The sequence below is a fragment of the Protopterus annectens genome, chromosome 2.part2 (genome assembly GCF_019279795.1).
Source record: "Protopterus annectens isolate FY-2018-M chromosome 2.part2, PAN1.0, whole genome shotgun sequence".
NCBI classification, from domain to species: domain Eukaryota; kingdom Metazoa; phylum Chordata; order Ceratodontiformes; family Protopteridae; genus Protopterus; species Protopterus annectens.
Window position 1 is genome coordinate 8,779,572 of NC_056730.1, and position 24,297 is coordinate 8,803,868.

The 24,297-nt window shown below is 39.8% G+C and overlaps 1 protein-coding gene across 3 annotated transcripts in view; it reads right to left on the minus strand.

Moving 5' to 3' along the window:
* Positions 1-24,297, minus strand: part of WDR41 (WD repeat domain 41) — a 1,028,182-nt gene that overhangs the window by 11,453 nt on the left and 992,432 nt on the right. For all 3 annotated transcript variants that reach the window (XM_044063698.1, XM_044063697.1, XM_044063699.1), the window contains one exon: positions 13,451-13,584. In XM_044063698.1, the coding sequence (XP_043919633.1) occupies positions 13,451-13,584 (134 nt within the window). The remainder of the gene's footprint in view (positions 1-13,450; positions 13,585-24,297) is intronic.

Consider the following 24,297-nt stretch of genomic DNA (forward strand, 5'->3'; position numbering starts at 1 on the left):
TAGACATAGAAGGCAGTATGTTAATTAACAGATGGCAAACTGGGCAATTACTAGTTTAAGTAAAAATGAGTTTAAACTTCATGATTCAGTACTGAATACCAGAAATTGAGTCTGTTTCACTCTATAAACTAACTGGCTGTATTGTTAAGACCTAATATTCAAACAGTGATAGCTCAGCTGAAATAATTAAGTTGCAAGTCCTTTCAGCTGTGAAATACTTTATTGCGTTTCTTAACACTAGTGTAACCATTAGAAATAATCCGTTTAATCACAAAATAACTTTAATTTTGTACATTAGCATAATGATTTAACTGCTTTTTCAATACACTAACAAACTGTGCAAACTGCAGTTATGTCCCAAAAGTGAAGATCAAAGGCAAACAGACAAATTCAGTTTACCTTGTGCAAAGGCTAGAACAGAGGGTGTGGAGAAGGCTAAATTTAGGAAAAACAATAAAGTATTTGAAAGATGAAAGGACTTGCAACTTCTAAATTACTTCAACTGAAAGGATTACTAGTAGAAAAGCACATCTTCCAATACAGCCAGTTAATGTACAGGCTTGCAGCAGACTCAATTTCTGGTACTCAGTGCTGAATCATAGTTTAAACTCGTGTGGATGAAGCATTCAATATCCCATGCAACAGGTTTAAACTGAATCACTTATTTAAGAAGCAGTTTTATGAGTTTAACATTTACTTGATTTAGGCTATCTGGAGGAAACAAACGTGAAAAGTAGACACGTAGACTTCAATGGAGGGTTCAGTTAGTGCTACATCAAACAAGTGTGCAGAAGCAGCCGCAATAAAATTGAACAAGTATGGCATGCTGCCCACATGATGAAGTGCTTCCACTCAGGCTAGACTGTTCCTCATATGTACAGCCTTTTTGTTGTTTACAGGATTTCATCACTGTTACAGGCAACTGAGGGGATTTGTACACTAACAAAGTGATCGATTAAGATTGGAATGAAGAATTTGGCCCTTTTTCGTCTTCAGGAATTTCTGGCAGATTGGTGGAGGCAGTGGTTTCAACTCAACTTCAAGGAAAAAGGTGGCAACCAGTACAAGCAGGGCCACAGACGAAGCATTAGAATCATGAACACACTGTCTCTCTCTCTCTCTCTCTCTTTGAGATTTTAGTCACCCAGTTTGCAGGAAAGGGAAGGGAAAGGAATGTATCTCACCACTAGATAACAGATGCCTCCTTGTAGGGACCACGCACTGCATCTGCTAGTGATTTAGCCACTGTGCAATGGTTGTAAAATGGAATCTAAAATGATTCAGTACTTCTGTCCTTCCCCAGCAGAATGTTTACTGAAAAGGAAATGGAAATCTGACAATAACATGCCACTGAAATACTATGATTGGACTAAATCAAAACATTACTTCAGAGCAGGAGAACCTTTGTTGCAACAAAACTCCACCAAAACAAAATCTAAGTAAAACACAAACTCCACGAAGTAGATGAACCACCAGGTCTACTTTAATCCTGGTGCCTCGGCATTTCGCCTTCAAGGGATATTTCTTTGTGATACACCAGCATCTTAAATAGTATTACATTTGAAAAAGTCCTCCAATTAAATAATTATACAATTTTCTCAATTGCTTAATTAACTACTACAAAAGCAAATACAAATCCCATCACCCACTGAACAATACCTTCCCCCTTTAAAATAACAATAATTATTCTTACACTTCAAATCAACACAGATATAAACAACTTATATAAATACGTACAGAACTTATTTATAAATTTAATGAGCAGAATCTGAAAAGTTTAACCAAAAGAGTTGTAAAATGCCCCTCAAAAAGTGACACAGCAAATAGTAAAATTGTTACTACTTTACAAAAGTGCATACTTTAAAATTTCATTGGCACTTCTTGGTTTAATCCACCAGGATATAAAGTGCCATAATTATAAATGAATGTAGTCTCTAAATAATTAAGCCTAGAATGAAATGAACCTCCTACTGTCTCTACCTGGGCCAAAACACTGAAAAATAAAGAGGAGCCATTACCCCCATGTATAGTTGAAAAAAGAGTAGCTACTGGGCTCTCTCTTTTGTTATTTCTAATATCTAAAAGATGTTCTCTGACTTTTATCCTAACTTTCCTTTTTGTTTGCCCTATGTACCATCTTGTACTGTCACATCCACAACCTAATATGTACACTACCCCACAAGATTTACAATTGTCTTTTCCCTTTGTTGAATATCTTCTACCATTAATCACTGTTCCTGACAATTTTTTTATTCTAGAACAAAGGTTACAATTTCAAAAAAGCCCCTTGTTGAACACTAGTTTCTGGAAACAATGTTGGTCTGTTTAATAGTTCCTTCAAATTAAAAAACCTACCATAGGAAAAAAAATATTCTGCTAGGAAAAATACTGCCCAGAAATTCATCAGAACTAATAATTGGCCAAAGTTTGCTAACTATATGTACAATTTTATCAGAAAAAGCACTATATTTCATAACATAAAAAAATATTTTCCATCTTTCCTTCTGAACTAATCATCCTTCTTCTACTACTAGTCCTGTTGAAACTTTCATGGACCCTATTCCTAGCCAACTCCAGCATTTCTCTACCATATCCCCTGTTCAATAGTCTAGGTTCCACCTCATCCAAAAATTACTCCTTTTGATGTACCTGAGATGTATTTACCCAAATACGTCTAAATTCCCCACAGGGTAATACCTGAATCAAATGTGGTGGGTGTATGCTGGACACATGCAAAAAAACATTCACTGCGGTAGGTTTACGGAAAGGTTTGTACTGAACTCGCTTGTTCTTATCAACAAAGAAACACAGATCCAAAAAAATTAATAGTTTCCTTGTCAATCGGAAAGCTAAATTTTAAACCATGGGGGTTTAAATGAAGTACTTCAAAAAATGTCAAACTCCTCTGAAGAACCCTTACAAACAAAAATCAAGTCATCAATAAACCGCTTGTACATAATTACATTTCTCTTGAAAAATTCTGTTGGATACATGAACTTTTGCTCAAAATCTCCCATATATAAAATTGCATATGAAGGGGCATATGCTGCCCCCATGGCAGTCCCCCTCTTCTGCAAATAAATTTTCTTATCAAACAAAAAGTAATTATGAGCCAAGCAAAACTCTGACTGCACTTTAAGCTGGCTCAAAATCTTAATCAAATGCAACCTTAGGACTAGTGAAAGGTTACGAAATCATATTTCAGCTTTAGAGGGGTCTATCAAAAGAGATATCCCAGTTACGGTATGGAACATTAAATTTAAAGAAATTTCGGCCCAAGTCAGCAAAGTGGAAGGGGAAGTCATGAACAGAAAGAAAAAGAAGCTGGCTTGTAACCTTAATGATTTTTAGTCTGGGCAAATATACCAGAGGCAACAGAAACCATGTTGGGGGAGGTTCGTAAAGAGAAAACTAGGCAGTCGAAGTTCCAGCAAAGATAATTCAGGCTCCTTCAGTTAATTATCTTCAAAAAAGAGCATCTCTTTCGAGAGTATCCCTGGAGAGGAGTCATCTGACCGTACCAACCAATCGGGACAGCAGCAGAAATCTGATGAGGGAGCGAACAGAAGAAATGGATGAAATGGGAGAGCTAAACGAAAGGGAAGATACAACAGATGATTTTTTCCAACATGGTGAACCAAATGATTTGGATATTATCAATGTATTAGTCTTGGAACTTTTCTTCGAAGATACCCAGGTACTGTTAAAGGGCGAAAATTTGTGCCGACTAGACTGCCTTCATTAGCCAATGTTTTAACTGAAGCTAATAGATTCTGCCATAAGTTACATCTTAGAGTGTTTTTTTCTAATAAAGGTAATAGTGCTGATGGCAGAGAACCAATATCTTTGGATAATGTAGATTCTACACATATGGATGATTCTTTGTTGAATTTATCTGTGTACGATTATGATGATTTTTTTGAGAGCGTGTCAGAGCAGGATGATGAAAATGAACTAGTGCATGCTTTCAATATGGGGTATGGTCAATTGGAAATACTAGCATTGCCCTTCTTCTTGTAATACTTTTCTTCCACATAAATCAAATCAGTTGGTCTGCATCTTTGAAAAGTTATTGCTTTTTAATATCGAGAGAGAGGTTAAAAGCTTCAAAAATATGAGTTATAATTTGTGTAAAGAGGAATGGGGGAGCTATAAAGGAATTGTGAAGCCAGGTGAATGAAGTTATTTTCTAAGAGGTGGACAAAGGTGGGAACTGGGTTTTAATGAACAAAGGACACTATAACCAGATGGTGGAGAATTTACTGGAGCAAGAAAATGACTATATTAGTCTACCTAAGAACCCATTAAAAGAATACAATAGGAAGTTATTTGAACTATTAGAAAAGGGGGAGAGGTTGTGTTTCCTAAATAAAACAGATGTTAAGAATTTATACATTGCAGAACCTCAGGACCCTATATTCTTTGCCATTCCAAAGATACACAAGCATAGAGAGAACCCCCCAGGGGTCTCAGGTAGGGGTTTTGTCATGTATAATGTGGAGTTTTTTTGGATCATGTTTTGAAACCTTACCTGAGTAGAATTTTGTCCCACATTGGGAATGGTCAAGATTTATGTAAATGTATCAAGAATTTGGAATGGCAAAGTGATTATTTTTGGGTTAGCCTTGATGTGAATGCCCTCTATACCAACATCAAAACACGATGGGGGTTAGAGGCAGTAGGAAAAACACTGGGAGAAGGGCCACATACTGCATATATTATTGAATTGTTAAGAGTTTTGCTTGGCTCATAATTACTTTTTGTTTGATAAGAAAATTTGTTTGCAGAAGAGGGGGACTGCCATGGGGGCAGAATATGCCCCTTCATATGCAATTTTATATACGGGTGATTTTGAGCAAAAGTTCATGTATCCAACAGAATTTTTCAAGAGAAATGTAATTATGTACAAGCGGTTTATTGATTACTTGATTTTTGTTTGTAAGGGTTCTTCAGAGGAGTTTATGACATTTTTTGAAGTACTTAATTTAAACCCCCATGGCTTAAAATTTAGCTTTCAGATGGACAAGGAAACTATTAGTTTTTTGGATCTGTGTCTCTTTGTTGATGAGAACAAGAGAGTTCAGTACAAACCTTTCTGGTGAATAGTTTTTTGCATGCATCCAGCATGCACCCAACCACATTTGATTCAGGCATTACCCTATGGGGACTTTAGGCGTATTTGGGTAAATACATCTCGGGTATTATCAGGAGTAATTTTTGGATGAGGTGGGACTACTGAACAGGGGATATGGTACAGAAATTCTGGAGTTGGCTAGGAAGAGGGTCCATGACAGTTTCAACACGAATAGTAGCAGAAGAAGAATGATTAGTCCAGAAGGAAAGAAGGAATTTTTTTTTTATGTTATGAAATATAGTGTTTTTTCTGATAAAATTGTACATATAGTTAGAAAACTTTGGGCAATTATTAGTTTTTATGAATTTCTGGGCAGTATTTTCCTAGCAGAATAATTTTTTCCTATGGTAGGTTTTTTAATTTGAAGGAACTGTTAAACAGATCAACATTGTTTCCAGAAATTAGTGTTCAACAAGGGCCTTTTCCCTGTGGAAATTGTAACCTTTGTTCTAGAATAAAAAAAAATCATCAGGAACAGTGATTAATGGTAGAAGATATTCAACAAGGGGGAAATACAATTGTAAAACCTGTGGGGTAGTGTACATACTGGGTTGTGGATGTGCTAGTACAAGATGGTACATAGGGCAAACACAAAAAGGAAAGTTAGGATAAGAGTCAGAGAACATCTTTTAGATATTAGAAATAATTTTTCATCTGTCCAAGGGGGTAATGACTCCTCTTTATTTTTCAGTGTTTTGACCCAGGTAGAGAAAAGTACAGTTGTGTACACATCATAAATGTAGATGTTTGAGTGTATTCACTACTGCTGCAGTCATTACATTAGGGTAATCTGCTGGCAGGTTGCCCTCAGTCAGCTTGAATTCCAAAGTCTTGGGTCCTGCGTCGGTTGCTGTCTCCTCTTCCATGACGTCAGGTCCTCAGGGGTATAAAACATGCAGCCAACGCCATTTTCTTTAGTCTTTCTTGCCCCAGATGTCAGGTGCCCCCAAAAAGGTAGCAGATATATATGTATATACATGCATCAATATAAACTTTACCTTCATCTACAAGCAAATACACCACATAGGTTGTAGAAGATAGAGAAGGAAAGATAAACTCCAGAATGACAGGGGGGTGGCGGGAGGGAAAGGAGGATGGTGGGAGGGTAACCTGGACTGCAACAGTGAATACACTCGAACATCTACATTTATGGTAAGTGTACACAACTGTATTATGTTCTTCGTGTTTCACTGCTGCAGTCATTACATTTGGGTAGAATCCCAAAGCTATGGTTGGGAGGCTGGAGATGAACAGCATTAGGTGCGGCTATAAAGCCCTGCAGAACTGCAGTGACAAAGCCTGCTCTGGACTTCGGCAAATGATAATGCCTTGTAAAGGTGTGAACAGAACACCAAGTAGCAGCCTCTAGAATGTCTTTGATTGATACTCCTCTGAGAAAGGCTGCTGAAGTAGCTGCAGCTCTGGTGGAATGAGACCCAATGCCCTTGGGCCCAGGTTTACCATGGGGTAAGTAGCAGAAACTGATACAGTGGCTTGTCTGCTTTGAAATAGCCTTTCCTTCTGATCCTACAGCATATGCCACTAGTAATTGCTCAGTTTTTCTTAGAGCTTTAGTCCTGCTCAAGTAGAATCTTACTGTCTGTGTACGTCCAAGGAATGCAGAACTCTCTCACTCTTGTTCTGCTGATTTGGATAAAAGGTTGGAAGATGAATTGTTTGGTTAAGAGCCACACTAGAAACCACCTTAGGCATAAATGTAGGATTTGTCCTCAGAGACACCCTGTCTGGGTAAAATATGATAAAAGGCTCTACAGCCATGAGGGTCTGTAGCTCTGAAACTCTTCTTGCTGAAGTAATTGCTAGTAGCAGAGCTGTTTTCCATGATAAGAACTTTATATTAGCGGTAGCAGCTGGTTCAAATGGAGGCAGGGTGAGCTTTTCCAACACATAATTGAGGTCCCATGCAGGTAATGGTGATCTTCTAGGAGGCCTTACATTTTTGGCTCCTCTAAGATACTGCTTTAGTAAAGGATGAGAAAAGATTGGTTGCTCTGTAATGTAATGATCCAAAATGGCAGAGGCATGGATTTTAATTGATGAGAAAGATAGGCCTTTGTCAAGCATCTCAGTTAAGTACTGTAATATCTGAGGAATATTTGGTTCTGCTGTATCAGTTCCTTGTGCTTGATTCCAAGCACAGAATCTCTTCCATTTATCAGCATAAGATTTTCTAGTATTAGGCCTTCTGGCTTCCAAAATGACATCCATCACAGCTTTACTGAGAGGTGTTGTTTGTATAACTACATGATCAACCATGCTGCCAGGTTCAGTGTCTGGAGTTGATTGTGCAGGATCTGATTGTTTTGCTGGGACAGTAGTTGAGGTCTTTGAGGTAAGGTCCAAGCTGGGTATTGAGACAAGTTCCTCAGGACTGGGTACCAGTATTGGCGGGGCCAGTCCGGGGCAATTAGTATCATCTTTGGTTTCTCTTGTCTGACTTTTAGGAGGAACATGGGAAGAAGAGGCAGAGGAGGAAAGGCGTGAACTGATAGGTTTTTCCAACTGAAGGATAGCGCGTCCACTTTCCATGCTTGTCTGTGATACGTTCTTGTGCAGAATCTTTTCAATTGATAATTTTGAAGAGAGGCAAATAGATCTATGTCTGGGCTCCTCCATTTCTCTAATATCATGCTAAAGACTTGTGGATTTAGTTTCCACTTGTGAAGATCCATAAGGTTTCTGCTTAAATCGTATTCCAGAGTATTTTGCTTTCCTGGCAGGAATTGAGCTTGAAGATGTATTTGGTAGGTCAAAGCTGTGTCCCACAGTTCTATGGCTAATCTGCAAAGGGGGTATGAGTGTGTGCCCCCTTGCTTGTTTATATACCACATGACTGTGGTGTTGCCCATCTTTATCAGTAGTTGTCCTGGGTGAAGTAAGTCCTTGAAGGCTGTTAGGGCATTTTGAACAGCTAGCATCTCTTTCTGGTTGATACTTAGAAGCATTTGTTTTGAGGTCCATATGCCCTGAATGCTTCTTCCTGCCATGTGGGCCCCTAAGGTATAATCTGATGCATCTGTTGTTAAGGTTTGGGTGGCAGGGGGTGGAGTGAAGGCCCATCCCATATTTTGGTGACATGCCTTTGCCCACCATAGAAACTCCTGCTGTAGGCAGGGAATGGGAGGAATCATTGTTTCCAGACTGTTAGAATGTTGACTCCATAAACTTTGTAGGTACCACTGAAGTTTCCACATATGCAGTCTTGCATATGGAATCAGTAGGATGCAGGATGCCATGAAGCCCAAAGCCTGCAGAATTTGTCTTGCAGATAACTGGGTTTTTGTTGCCATCAGTTTGAAGTAAGTAGTCCGTTGCCTTTGCTTGTATGGCGTGAGGTAAGCCATCTGGGCAGGTGTATTCAAGCTTGCACCCAAGAATGTTATCTTTTGAGAGGGTACCAGTTGTGATTTCTTTTCGCTTATTGTGTACCCTAGGCATGTTAGAAGCCTTTTCACAAACGCTAGGTGTTGAAGAAGAATGTCCTTGTTCTCTGCTTGAATGAGACAGTTGTCCAAGTAAGGATATATTTGTATACTTGAAAAAACAAAGAATTTCCACCGAACCAATGAAGCCAATAATGGTTTATTGCTCAATGATCCACAAAAGTTGCACATAAATATCCACGAACAACTCTGTTGTTGCCGGTCATTGACCAGTTGTGCTGTGTTTACATATTTGTATACTTCTTTGTTTGCAAAATGCAATTACTGGTGCCGGGCACTTTGTAAAGACCCTGGGCGCAGTAGATAAGCCAAAGGGCAGTGCAGAGAATTGATAATGCATTAAGCCAGCCTTGAATCTGAGGTATCTTCTGCATGATTGTCTTATTGGGACATGCAGGTATGCCTCTTTTAGGTCTAATGTCACCAGCCAAGCATTCTTGCCCAGCATGGGCAGAAGCTGCTGCAAAGTCAGCATTTTGAATTTTGGAATGTCCAGGTATGTGTTCAAAATCGATAAATCCAGTATTGGCCGCCAGGCCTTGTCCTTTCTGGCTACCAAGAACAGTCTTGAGTAAAAACCTTGTCCTTTTTCCTGTTCTGGTACTGGCTGAATGGCCCCCATATCCATGAGGGATGTAACCTGTTTCTGTGCCTCTGCCCATTGATTTTTTGGCAGATCTGGCCAACCGTTTATCATTGGCAGAGTGTGGAAATGGAATCTGTATCCCTGTAATACTATGTTTAGTACCCACTTGTCCTGGGTTATTAAATGCCAATTTTGAGCAAAAAGTGCTAATTTTCCCCCTAAGGGTGCTGCCAAAAGATAAGTGCTTGGTGTAGGCAGAGGGAAGTCATTGGGGCTGTTTTCTGTAGGTTTGCGCTTTATCTCCTCCAGATTTGGAGGTAGAAGCGCCCCATTGCTTAGACCTGTATGAATCTTGCGCCTGGTATCTGGAACCCTTAGGGCATCTGGATTTGCCCCTTTGAGCTCTGTCTGACACAGGAAAGGACCAATTTTTTGTAGGCCAGTGTCTACTGAATTCTGGTGGCTGCACTTGTAAGAAGTCTTTAACAGTTTTCATAGACTTAGCTTTGTCTTCCATTTTCTTTAAAACCTCTTCTTTCTTAATACCAAACAGAGTATCATGCTGTAAAGGTGCATCTAGCAATTTAGCTTTAACATGATCAGGCAAATTTTGTTCCTTTAGCCAGGCATGCCTCCTATTCACAGATCCAGTAACTGCGGCCCTGCAGGAGGCCTCTAAAGAGTCAAAACCACATTGCAAAATATGCTTTCCAACCTGTTCAGCTGCATGCAATAATTCCTGCAATTCTTTATTTTCTGCAAATTCACAAATCAACATAATTTTCTGTTTCAGCAATCCCAAAACATGTTGTGGATACTTAAGCATATGAAATTGACAGTTTAAGGCCCTGACTGCCAAGGTTGCAGATGTATAAACCTTTTTTCCCCATCTGTCCAGTGCCCTTGAATCTCTGTCAGAGGGGGTAGGATTTTTGCTGTTGAGGCCTTAACTCCCTTTGGACTATGAAATAGTTCCAGGATTAGCAGCAGGGTTTCTAAATAAAAATTTATGTGACTCAGGGACCCTGTAATATCTGTCAGGGGTCAAGCTTGACTCCAAAAACACATCATCCACAATGTCTAAAACAGGGGGAATGGCTAAAGGCCTGTGCTGAGGGAGAAGAAGGAAATCCCTGAGCCTCTTTTTTGATTCTGAGAAATCTTGACTCTCCCAGTGAAAATGCTCCCTCAAAGTATGCAAGGTTTCTCCAAATGAATAAGCCTCAGGAGGAGATGCAGATGGTATAGACTCCTCTGCATCAGAATCCTCATAGGGAGGTACAGATAATTCCTGATCAGAAGAGGAATCAGAAGAAACAGAAACCTGATCTGAAGATTCATAATCAGTGTCTTGCCTAGGCCTCTTATCTGGAGGGTGATGGGTACCCCTGATCAAGGTAATAAGGTCTGCAGCCATTTTGATCATCTGTTTTTTAGGCATAGAGGCCTGTGCACGTGGCTCATGCATCAGTTTTTTAGTTTTAGAAGTTGCTTTTGTCTTTGGTTTTGCAGCTGTCATCGGTTTGATATACAAATATTGAGGTCTGAATACACCTTCAGAAGCCGGTGCCCGCTCAGCGGCTCCAGACCCACCGAGGGAGATACATCTGTCGGTCCAATACCCTGAGTATCTAGCGGCATGCCGGACTCCACATGGGTGTCAGTAGAGGCCTGCAACTCGAAAGTAGCGGGTATCAGGGGCCGCAAAAGTGCCTCACTGAGTACCGGTGAACCAGTGACTGGCTTAGGAGAAGCTTTGTCGTCGGTTTTGGATCTCGACTGCCTTTCTCTGTCCTTTTATTTGCGTTTTTTATGTACTCCGGTAGTCGGATTGTTATCCGACGACATTTCTGGGTAGTTAAATCTGTTTCCAAAATACTTTGAGGCAAAAATATACCAACGCTTAATAGTGCGTTGGTTAAATCTAGCACAAAACCGACAGCCAGGCACGTTGTGATCAGGGCCTAGGCAAGGAATACAGTATAAATGGAAATCCTTATGAGGTATTTGCTTCCCACAAGTAATACAATTATTAACTTTTTCTGACATCGGTATGGAGCAAGAAAAAAGCTTCCCCAACGGGGTACTTAGCTTTAGTGTAGACTTCGGTTCTGAAACTCAAACTCGAATATTTCAGTAGTCGGCCAACCGGCACTTGCAAAATGCTTCTGCTTCGGGCACCGCGCGGCAAGAAAGACTAAAGAAAATGGCATTGGCTGCATGTTTTATACCCCTGACGACCTGACGTCATGGAAGAGGAGACAGCAACCGACGAAGGACCCAAGACTTTGGAATTTAGGGCAACCTGCCAGCAGATTACCCTAATGTAATGAGTGAAACACAAAGAACATATAGCGGGTACATTTCACTCTAGGCTTAATTATTTAGAGACCACATTCATTTATAAATATGGCCATTTATAATTATGACACTTCATAGCCTGGTGGATTAAACCAAGAAGTGCCAATGAAATTTTAAAGTATGCACTTTTGTAAAGTAATAACAATTTTACTATTTGCTGTGTCACTTTTTGAGGGGCATTTTTCAACTCCGTTGGTTAAACTTTTCTAGATTCTGCTCATTAAATTTATAAATAATTTCTGTACATATTTATATAAGTTGTTTATATCTGTCATGATTTGATGAAGTGTAAGAATAATTATTGTTATTTTAAAGGGGGAAGGTGTTCAGTGGGTGATGGAATTTGTATTTGCATTTGTAATAGTTAATTACTCAATTGATAAAATTGTATAATGATTTAATTGGAGAACTTTTTCAAATGTAATAATATTTATGATGCTGTATCACAAAGAAATATCCCTTGAAGGCGAAATGCCGAAGTACCAGGATTAAAGTAGACATGGTGATTCATCTACTTCGTGGAGTTTGTGTTTATTTAGAACCTTTGTTTCAGTTTATATATATATATATATATATATATATATATATATATATATATATATATACACACACACACACACACACACATGCATACATATATATGTGTGCATATATATATATATATATATATATATATATATATATCTATATCTATATCTATATATATATATATATATATATATATATATATATATATATGTGGAAAAAAAAACTCCCAGAGAATCACTGCCTAGTTATGTGTCAAATTGGAAGGGTAGCTAATGTTAGCTGACTTTCCTAAAGAAGATAAATTGAATATTAAGAAGTTAGAAGTTAACAAGAAACCAAAACATCACCTTCTGTTACAGGCCAAACTACAAGTACAGACAATAATTCTCTGACTGGCATGAAAAAACAAAGTTCATTGCACACCTGCAACTCCTTCCAAGTCTCCAGTGGGCAACAGGGTGAAAATCACACCTCTGCTAAAAACAGGGATCCTGCCAACATCTAAAAGATCACTGGGAAGGTAAAGTAATTCACAATCGAAACCCCCTAATCAATATGCCATACCCCAGGATATCACAGAATCAGATAAGCAGCCAATGGATAATTTGAATTTTGCCACTCCTTACCCCATCTTCAAGAATTCATAACAAATCATGTGGTTCTTTCACAGATCAGAATGCCCCACAATGGTAGCAAAGATCTAATGGTGTGAGAAATGTTTATGAAGTCTTAAAAGAGGTGTGTAAGATAGCCTGACTCTGTACCACAGAGGATCAGAATCCTAAATACAAGCCAGGTGACCTGCATTCATTTAGTAGCCCTGGTACTAGAAGAGTCAGGCAAGGAGGGAAAAGAGTGAAGGGGTGCATCTCAAGGCGGGGGAGAGGAGACTGAGGTGGACACTCAATAAGAACACTGGGTGATGTGATTTCCACAAGGAAAACTGGGGGAAACCACTGCCTGTACTCAAGGATGGAAGGACATGGCTACTTGGTGAAAATGCTCCTTTTGGAAGTAAGGTGCAATCATCTCAGTCAGTTCACCGCAGCTAATATTTTTTGGAATGAACACCCTTCCTCACCATATAAGTCCCTGACAAAATAGAATTAATCAAGTAATTTTTTTTTTCCTGAAAAATGATTAAGAACAGTAAGTTAATTTCTCAGGAGTACTGGTCAAATTTACCTCATCAGCATAAATGCCACCTCTGGACTCCCTTCTACACAGGTTGCAAGTTTAGTGGGACTAACGTGGTCAATAAAGCTAAATACATTAATTAATAAATATGTATATAACAATCAAAATGAATTCACAACAAACATACTAATTACTAGAGGACGTCTACATGCTGACGTTTTTGTCTTTTAATGAACCTACCTGTACTGCTCCTGAATGACCAATCAGATCTCCAATCAAATCCAATTTGTGACAGACTGTACTTTCTGGCTTCTTTTTAACCACATGACTAGCTTGTTTATTTGGTCTTCCAAATCCCCACATACTGAAGAATCCTAAAATGCACAAAGCAAATTAATGACATTAATAAAAATACTGAATCTTTCTTGTTTTATTTAAGTCTTGTGTTTATATCATGGATAGAGGCAGCAGAACCTCTTATAGATTTTTTTTACTAATTTAAAGGTCATCTTCCAGCAGCCCATGACTGGATGCAGATGTATATATATCTTGCCATCTCAGCTGCCACTGTGACTACTTAAGAAGTCAAAGGGTACTTTTTAGCTTTCTTCTCTGTTTGTCAGTACATAACTAAACATATTCATCCAACAAAGTCCCTTTTAGTGATGCAGCCACCGGAAACAATCTGAATCTGCGACAGACGTAACGTTTATGGTCATCTTTTTCTGCTGAACATGAGAAATTTCATGTAGTCTGTAAATACCTATTCTATGTGAAATCTTGATAATTTCTGTAAAAAAAAAATCTGAGGAGCTTTTCTTCCCGGGTCTCCTCTGAAAAAGTGTTTACCTAAATCCTGCCGGACTTTCTGGTAAACAAAGACAAATAAATAAATATAAATAAAAAAATAAACAACTTTAGACAAAGAAAAATCCTATAGAGCAGGCATTTTATGTTGTTTTTCATAAGCTCCTAAAGAACATAAAATGGTTACTAAACAACTATCACTACCGACTCAACATTAATCCTTTACCATTCCGTGAAGAATGACAGATATCAGCACATGCCCTAGTTCCAAAAAGTGATTGCTCATGTTTTTCCAAAGTCATTTTTGATAAACTCATAGGTAGGTACTAGGCTATTGGCCCAAGGGCCTAAGTACTCCTAGCCAAACAAGGTTCCCTGGCTTACACCACCCAAGAAAGTTATTTTCCTGTGCCCCTGTCGAGCAGAGCCACAGAAGTGATCCCCAGGGTGTATTTCCTATTTCCTATCCACTTATGAAGATTTTTCTTGAAGAGTGCTAATGAGGAACTTTGCTTGACATATATGGGTAACTTGTTTCAGAGTATGGGAAGTCTCTGGGACAGGAATCTATCCCTCCAGCATGTCCTGTTTATTGTGGTGACAAGGTTTAGGTCCCTAGAGCATGTAGCTTGGAGGGATTGGGATTTCTTTAGGTGTAGCATGTCCAACAGCTGTCGGTTTGACATAGCTTTCTATGTTAGGCAGAGATCACCTCGGATTAGGCGATATGCTACGGAGTAAAGCTGGAGTTTTTTGAGATGGTCAGTGTAGGGCACCTGTTTGAGGCCAGTAATCCTCTTTGTGAGGTACTTCTGTGGCCTTTCCAGCTGCTGCAGATGTCTTGTGAGGTACATTCCAAAAGGGGCATTGTACTCTATAATAGGTGTGAGTGTCGAGTAGAGGGGAACTATGACCTCTTTTGTCCTAGATGAGAACCCTTTTGCGATGAAGTGTGCCACGTAGAAGGATATCCTGACTACTGTGAAGATGTGATTATCAAAGGAGAGACTACTGTCCACCTGGGTCCCAAGGTCTCTTATCACACATTTGGCGTTAAGCAGACTGCCGCCTATGTGGTAGTTCATGGGTACAGAGTTTTTAACAAAGGGGATGACAATGCACTTTTTGGCATTCAGCTTGAGGCCATGGCTCTGATACCAGGCATCTGTCTCAGTGAGGCCCTTCTGTAGGATGTCCACATCATTTGGGGACTCAGCTACGGCTCCTAGCTTACAGTCATCTCTGAACTTCGTGAGCCAAAGGCCTTCTATGTTAGCCTGTACTTCAGAGAAGTAGACACCAAACAGGAGAGGTCCCAGGACTGAACCCTGTGTTACTCCACTTGTCACTGGTTTGAAGTCAGATTTTGGGTCTGCAACTTTTACAGTGTGGGTTCTGTCAGTGAGCCAACTGGCGACCCATCTTGTGACGTAGGGATTTACACCTAGTTTAATGAGTTTAGCTATAATTCCAGAATGGGGGATGGTGTTGAAAGCCTTGGCGAGGTCAAGATAGGCTGTGTGAACCAACTTACCCTTGTATACAGCTTTGGTGACTGCCTCACAGAAGTCGATCAGGTTCAGGAGGCATGATCTGCCTTTCACAAACCCGAACTGGGTGGGGTCCAGAGTTTGGAGGTTACCAATGTCTTTGTTTATGAGTTCCATGATGATACATTCCATGGTCTTACAGACCAGGCTCGTCAGGCTAATAGGGCAATAGTTCCCGTGATCACTGGTGTCTCCACCTTTGTGGAGTGGGATAACTGTTGCTGTGCACCATTCAGTGGGCACAAAGCCTGATGTGAGACTATGATTGAACATGGTGCTTAGGTGGGGAGCCAGTTCCTTCCTAAGTTCGTGTAAAACACAGCCTGGGATGTTGTCCGGTCGAATGGATGCTGTGTTTTTGGCTTTAGAGAGTGCAGCTTTTACCTGCGTAGTTGTGAATACAGGGACTCTGCATTCTTCCTGTATAGTTATGGGCCCTTTAGAGGGTGAGAGGGGGGTAAAGTTAGCACTGAACCTATCTGCCAGGATGTTGGCAATATCAGTTGGTTCTGTAATTTTCATGCCGTTGAGCTGTAACTCAGAGCAGATCTGGGTGTTGCCATTGAGATTCTTGACATAGCTATAGAATGCTTTGTGTTTGTCCCTAGAATCAGTGGTGATTTTGTTTTCATAGCTAGCTTTGGAGGATCTTATAAGGGATGTCAGCGCCGTACTGAGGCTAACCAGGGAACTCCTCCACTCATGGGATTTTGCACTCTTTTGCAACAGTTTCTTCCTTCTGTTGTAGAGTTGGTTTAATGCAGGGGACCACCAGATTGGTTTCCTTTTTTTTGGAGGATAGCATCTTGGTTCTGTTTGGGATAGCACGATCCATGCACTCGTTTAAGTGCTTATAGAGTGCATCTGTGTAGGATTCAGCAGTCATAACTGTATTGTCTATCTGCATAGGTTCGCCACTTCTGACTTAAGGTTCATAGGTTCATGGATTAATACTAAGCTAACTGCCCTTTCGAGCCATTTTAAGCTCAGCCAATTATCCCTTGTGAGACTCAAACCCTGTAACTTGTGTTTGTAAGGCCAACACCTTAAACATTAGGTCACCCTCCCAACCATATAGAAGCATGAAGTTGGCTTTGGAGAAATCTTTTACCGTGATTTCCTTAATGGGGGGGTTGGGGGCGGGATGTGGATATCTAGGGTGATTAGCGTATGGTCGGATCTGACCAACAAGGAGTTGACTTCAGGTATGGAACACCGGTCACTCATGCTGGTAATGACTAGGTCGAGGATATTGTTGCCCATGTTGGGGGTGGGGATAAGTTGATCCAGGGCATTGGAATTTATGAATTCCAGAAAGCGTTGAGCGAAGGAGTTGGTACATGAGTAGTTTTCCCAGTTAATGGTGGGGTAGTTAAAATCGCTCATTATTAGGGTGTTTGGTTGAACCCTAATATTTTCCAGTATATCAAGAAAACATCAGTGGGAATCCTGGTGCATGGTGGGGGATCTATAGCAAGCTACAATTTGGATTGCAGTTTTGTCCAGAGTTAGTTGCACTTGGATAACCTCGGATGCATTATGCTGAGTAACTAGCCTGGAGGTTTGTATATCCTTAATGAATATGGACACACCTCCTCCTTTGGTGTTCCGGTCCAGGTTAGGTGGCTGAAAAGTGTGGTACGAGTTATAGCCTTGTTATGCAGGGGTGCTCTCTTGGGCCTTGAACCAGGTCTCAGTCACTGCACAGATATCAATGTTCTCCATTTTAAGGAGTGCCTCGAGGGAGTGTATTTTGAGATTTAGACTTCTAGCATTGAGTAGCATTACTCTCAGTTTTTGCTTGCCTGTTCCTGTTACGGTGGTGAAGTTGTCATTTGAACCTTGCCTAAAAAAGGCACTATAGTGGCAGCAAAAGCCTTAGCCAGTATCCGGAATCCCAGGGGTGACAGGTGCAGGCCATCTCTTGCAAAGCATCATGTTCTGTCGACCATGTTGTCCCAGGCAGACAGATACTGGATCCCCTTAGAATGACACCAGAAGCTTAGCCAATTGCTGAAGTAAATCATTTTGTCCTTGTACTGCAGTATCATTCTGGGCAATGGCAGGATGCTACTCAGGGCTAGGGTCATACCTGCCTGGGCTACAAGATCGGAGAGCTCTTCCATGTCTCCTTTCATGTAGTCCAGGGAGGTACATCTCAGGTCATTCACAACAACATGGACAATGACAGAGTCATATTTTTACTTTTTGTGGAGTGACCTGTGTGCGTGGGTTATGTGGCGGATCCTGGCACCCAACAGCCAGCTGACAGTAAACTTCTCCTTGTTTAGCCTGCTAAGTGGGACCATCAGTGTGCCTGACTATAGAGTCACCTATGACTAGTGTGTTGGGTACGTTGTTTTGCCTTATGGGCGCTGGTTGAGTGGCACAATGAGTCTGTGAGCTACGTGTCATTTGGGTTGTGTTGGGCAGGTGGAGGTTGCTTGCGTTTCTGCTTTGGAGGTCTCTGTTGCTTGAGCAGATTATTATTGAGAGCCTCTGCAAATGTTTTTGTGTTTTTATGTGTGGATTTTGGTGGTGTTGGTTTAATGGGACTGTATGATGAGTGTGGTGTGGTGCAAGTGTTTACCTTCTCCTCTTGACTGTCAAGTTCAGTCTTGGTTGGAGAGAGATTTACCTCCAGTTTGGCTAGATAAGTGCATCTCTCACAGGTTGTGGTGTCTGGTGGTAGGTGGAGAGGGTTGTCTGTGTACATGAGGCAATTGCTACATTGCCCCAAGATGCCCAGATTCATCAGATAGACAGGAGAGAACATTGAGAGCTGACCCTTGGACATGCCTGAATAAAAAACTACTTTCCTCTAGACAAGTGAGAAAAGTGAGTATAAGACCTGCTTTTCTCTAAGCAAGTGAGGAAAGTAAGTACAAGAACAGTTTTCCTCTAGGTAAAGAGGAAGGCTGAGTGCTGTAGTAATTTGTAGCTTATTTAGTACTAACATGTTCTGAACAAGTGCTGAGCTTGAATAAGCAAATTCAAGTGCTAAAACTAAGAATCTGTACCTGGATATTGTGGTATATAGGCTAACTAGTGCTTAACACTCCCACTGATAAGCTAGAATGCTTCCCTCCAACACAGAAAGGCTTGGGGGGGGGGGCTCAGAAGCTTAAAAACAGTCCTGGATACAGCAAGTCTGTATCTGGACTAGACTAGTTACAGAAAAGGTGGGAAACAAATGCAAATGCAGACTTTTAAGCCAGAAGGTTAAAAGAGATGGAAAAACTGCCCAAACTGCCAATCAACTACAATTTCTGGGCCAGAAACCACTCTTGTGGTAGATCGGCTACCTAGTGCTTACCACTCCCACTGATAAGCTAGAAGGCTTCCCTCCAACACAGAAAGGCTTGTGGGGCTCCTAAGCTTACAAACAGCCCTGGATATAGCAAATCTGTATCTGGACTAGGCTAGTTACAGGAAAGGTGGGAAATGAGCGCAAATGTGGGTTTTTAAACCAGAAAGTTGAAAGAGATGGAAAAATTGCCAAACGGCCAATAAACTACAATTTCTGGGCCAGAAACCACTCTTGTGGTAGATAGGCGACCTAGTGTTTACCACTCCCACTGGTAAGCAAGAAGGCTTTCCTCCAACACAGAAAGGCTTGAGGGGCTCAAATGTGGTGGCCTTTATGCCAAACCAGGTCGAACTACTAATAAAGATAATACAGAGTATGCCAGAACATCAGAGGCCTTCCAAAGGAGATAGTCTATAGAAAAAGGGGGAGAAACAAACAAAGGTAAGTTCTGTTTTTGTTGCCCAGTGGGACAGACTCATAGCTGAGGGTCTGTATACTGAAAAACACAAGACTGTGACAAAACTGTTACACTGAGGATTGTGCAAACACTACAGTACAAAAGCATACCTCTCAACCTGGAATCATCAAAAATCTGGCCAAAGGCATATGAAAAGTAGGTACAACTGGCCAAAAATCTGTATGCTAATTAACATAATATTTGCATACATCATTATGTAACCCCAGCAACTCTGATGGAATTGTGGGATTTTCAGATACCAACTTTTAAATGCTGCACTCTCCTGGACAGTGTCTTTCTTTGCAGTAATAGTGTTGACCAGTAGCTAATTGCAGCACAAGGCCATCCACAGTTAATCAGCTAAAGCCTACAACTGTGTAATAATGCTACCACTCTAACCCATCTTGCTTTCGGCAGTCACTCTGATTAGCAAACATCTTCTGGAAAAAAAAAAAACACCAGTTTATTAACCACCTACTGTCCTGGGCCTTCATCTATCATCCTTGAACATTTCCTCACCAACCATATTATTCAGTCCACACTTGCTTACCTCAGACAAATATTCTCCCATTCCAGCCTTCTCCAATATAGTAGTGACCATACTTCTCAACTTCTTAACACAAGAATTCAGGACAAAGCCAAAAACAATGAGGGCCAAAGGCCCAAAACAGGGACAATTGTTTTAAATATTGCTTTTATAAGCTTAGAAAGTCAATGAAAAGAACTTTTGAATTTGCATGCTTTTTCTGAGAGGTATGAAGTATGAAACTCAAATGTCTGTCATTAGTTAGTAACCTCAATCCTCAATGACTTGCCAGAAAACCACAAAATTTTACAAGATAAAGACCAAAAATACAAGGCAAAAATATGGTCAGTTGAGAGGCATAAGTTGCAACTTTTAGGCCATTCACTGTGTTCTTCAAACCATCATCACAATCTGCATGATGGCAAGTTAAATATACATCAAGTTAAAACCAGTACGAATTTTACAAGTGCTTATCACTCTGATAGTGTGTGACTCTTCTGATACTAACACAGTGTTATTAAAACTAAAGAGTCTAAATACATAAGTGCAATGCATACAAATATCAACTACAGAAAATAATATACTTCATGTAACATATAACAACTACGTATATATCAATCTTTTAATAAATTAGAAGTGCATCTGTCGTTAAGGTTCATAAAAACCATTATCTATAAATCTGCATAATCTCCCCATGTCTAACAGCATTTTTGCAGGAAATCAGATTTCCCCAAACATAAAATAAAAAGCTGACAAAAGTCATTAATTTACACTGCCCATGCATACGGACTGTATTTAGTTTACACTGGGATCCAGGCTAAAAGGATCCAAAATGAATGATTTCACTTTAAATCGAAGTAATAATGTATTTACATTACATAGTCAAAGCACTGTGAACAACACATAACATTGAAAAATTTGGGATTCAGACAAGTGGTTTGGGTTGTATTCTGCAGTGGCTGTAAAGTTAAAACATATATGACTCAATACTGTCTAAAACTATTCTGACAAAGTTTTTGTGCTTTGATCTGTGGTAATGAGCATTTTCTCTTATTTAAGAAATGCACGTGTTGCAACTATGTGTTTCAGCTTCAAAATACTTTAACAGCTGAGCAAGTATAGGTGTACTCTCCACATAGCATATCCTTCTATGTTTTACTAACCAAGAATGCTGAACTGGGAAGAGTCAAACCAAACACTTTGCCTCTAAATGAACAAAACCACTAACAAATGGAAAGAAGATAAACTTTTGGAAACTTCATATGTTCACTAATCATATTTTAGGTTACAAGTTTTTAACATTCCTCTGGCGCACCCAATAAATCATTGCCATGTTACGCGAGGTCGCCGAAAGTCTAACTCAGCAAGCAGCAATATCCAGATTTATATACTCCTATAAGTGATGTAAACTTACAAAAAATAAATAAATAATACAAACATAGAAAAAGAGGTGCATACAAAGAATAAATTAAACCTCATATTTTTTGTTTTGTGCCCAAACCATTTGGACTATACCTAGTTACAAGCTGACTTTTTTTTTTTGAAGATATACATCACTGTCTGCAGTGTGCACCGGTCACTGCTATTGGCTAGCTGCAACAGAAAATATTTTAACACTGCATTCCCTTATTTAGAGAGCTATGATCCTTATCCTACCCATCTGGATGTCGCCAAAGGCATAGGTATTGGGTCAGCTGAGTTGTCGTCCCACTCCTCGCTGCTGCTGGGCTGGTGAATAGTGCACTAGTACTTAATACTTAACTTAAACAGTTAAACATAGTCCAAGCCATGGACTGAAGAAGAAACACAATATAATACAACCACCAACTCTTTGAGGAGTAAGAAATAAATATATGTAGCTTCACTGAAATAAAAAAAAAAAAAAAAAAAAGTATACAACAATAAAAAACGCCTACTCTTTTAAACTAGAATCACCTCATTCAAACCAAAGTTACAGCCAGGCCAAGCCAAGCCAAACTGAAAGCAAGGCGAGATGCTGATGTCATTGCGTACGCCCCCCCCCCCCACCCCGCATGTTGGTGATGATGTGGTGACATCATCATGAAGAAAAAAAAAAGAAAAGGAAAACAAATTGGGACTTAATGGTTAAGGGGGCTATTTGGGAATTCATTGCACCCCATTATTTAGCCCTCAAAACCAGTAAATACAGAGCAATTCTGTATGGTTGAGAGGTATGTAGAGAAGTAGAAAAGAAGCACTGGAAACATGAACCACAAATTATTACTGACAATGGTAAAGCTAATAGTATCACCCAGTACCTACAGTTCAAAAAAATAGATGCAAGAAAACCAGATGTAGCAGTAAAAAATAGTATTAATCATTGCAATTTCTGCATAGAGTAATTACAGTGTCTTCCATGATGAGAGACACAAAGTCATAAAATACCAGGATGTACAAGCAGAAACGAGCTACGTGTAAGATACCCTGACAGTTCCAACAGTAGTAGGAGTAACAAATCTAATAAAAAAGAAATACAATCATACTTAAATATGCTACCAGTACATGTAACACTGTATGAACTGTAGAAGGAAGCAATTTGGGGTACATTGTGGGTACTGTGAAGATCACTTTTGGTTAACTTCAAAGACTGAAGCAATATTAACTTCATGAACTTTAATTGTACGCTGTCTTAGGAATAGGATCTATTCCCACCACATTATTAGAAATCCAAAAATCTGGGAAAAATTTAAAAAAAGAGCTTCATTCCAACACCTTCAGAAGCTCCACAAGCTCCTGTCTTAAAAAAGACCCAGAGAGTGCCTAATTTCATTTGCCTTCCCTGAAGCAAAATGAGTTTTACATGAAGCAAGCTGAATCACTCATAGATATAATGCAACTGGAATAATCGGACATCTACATCTCCTGGATCTGCTCCTAAGTTTACTACATCTGGAGAACCTGTCAAACAGGTGAAAACATTTTATTATTAAGGAGCAGTGAAGGGTGCTTACTCTCTCAAAAGCATTAACTATAATCTGATGAGACACGTTCATGAGCAGTTTCTCTTTTCTGAGGCTTTTCAGGACCTTTCAGCTGCTACCAGGACAGTTGCTGATCCTCAGTTTTCTACTCCCAAAATGAATACAGTTTTATAATCCCCAACAGAGAGGCAGGAACCACCCAAACTCTGTCAGAAGATCACTCTTTATTGTTCCCTGCTAGGCCACAATAGTAACCACTGCTGATTTACCCCCCCCCCCCCAAAATCTTGAATGGTGGTCAGCTTTGATGAAAGTGTATTACCATCCTGGAATTAAAAGACATTATTAGTAAGAACTGGAACATATTTAAAATCAACAAGGATGCCCAAAAGGTTGTGGGAACTAGGTTCATAGGTTGGTACTAGGCTATCAGCCCTAGGGCCTTATACAAGCCTAGCCATAACAATTCCCTGGATATTTCTTCCCACAATATTTACTTCCCTGTACCCCTGTCTAGCAGGGCGACTGACATGATCCCCAGGGTGAATTTCCTATTTCCCATCCAATCATCAAGGTTCCTTTTGAAGAGGGCCAAGGAGGCGCTCTGCTTGACATGTATGGGCAAGTCTATTTCAGAGTATGCGGAGTCTCTGGGTCAGGTACCTATCCCTCTTGTCTAGTTGTCCAGCCATGGGTTACCTGGGATAGCTCTGTTGAGCGAAAGCTAGACTTAAAACCAACCAACCTGCCAAACACGAACTGAGAACTGCTATGCTTAATGTAGGTTCACTGACAGGATGCATCTAAAACCATTTAAAGCAACATATCCATCTAAATGCAATTCTTTAAGAAAGATATGTCAATAAGCAAATAAAACACAATTTGAGGAGTAAATTCCATTGCAACTCTAAATTTGTAGTATATATAGCTAGGTGCCAGGTATGTCCATCTTTCTACATCGGTAAAACCAAACGTAGAATGAGGGACAGGGTTTATGAACACACCCATGCCATTGACAAGAAAAAGGATGAAAACCCGTTAGTAAGACACCTTGCTGTGTACCCTAACCACAGCTTTCTATTTAAAGTCATTGATCAAGTCAATATGGACCTTAGGGGTGGGCCATCTAATTTGTTACTTGAAGAATGACAATTTTCATGGCAAGTTAGATTAAATGCGTTCTCAAGTCCAGGATTAAACAAAGCCGGTAATATTGCTCGTCTCTTAAAACGTAAGAGTTTGGCTAGATGAACTCTTAGTATTTCCTGTATATTTCCTTGTACACACCAATGTGATTACACATTGGGTTTGGCTACGGATCTTATCTGATGTCATGTTACATTTGTATATGAACAGAGTTTTTTATTGAGTAAGGCATAACTTTAGCTCATAGTGTTATGACTTTTTCAAGATATGAAGTATAACATTTATGTATATACATATACATTTTTTAGATAAAATGTTTAGTTGACTTATAAAGCCACTTTTTATATTT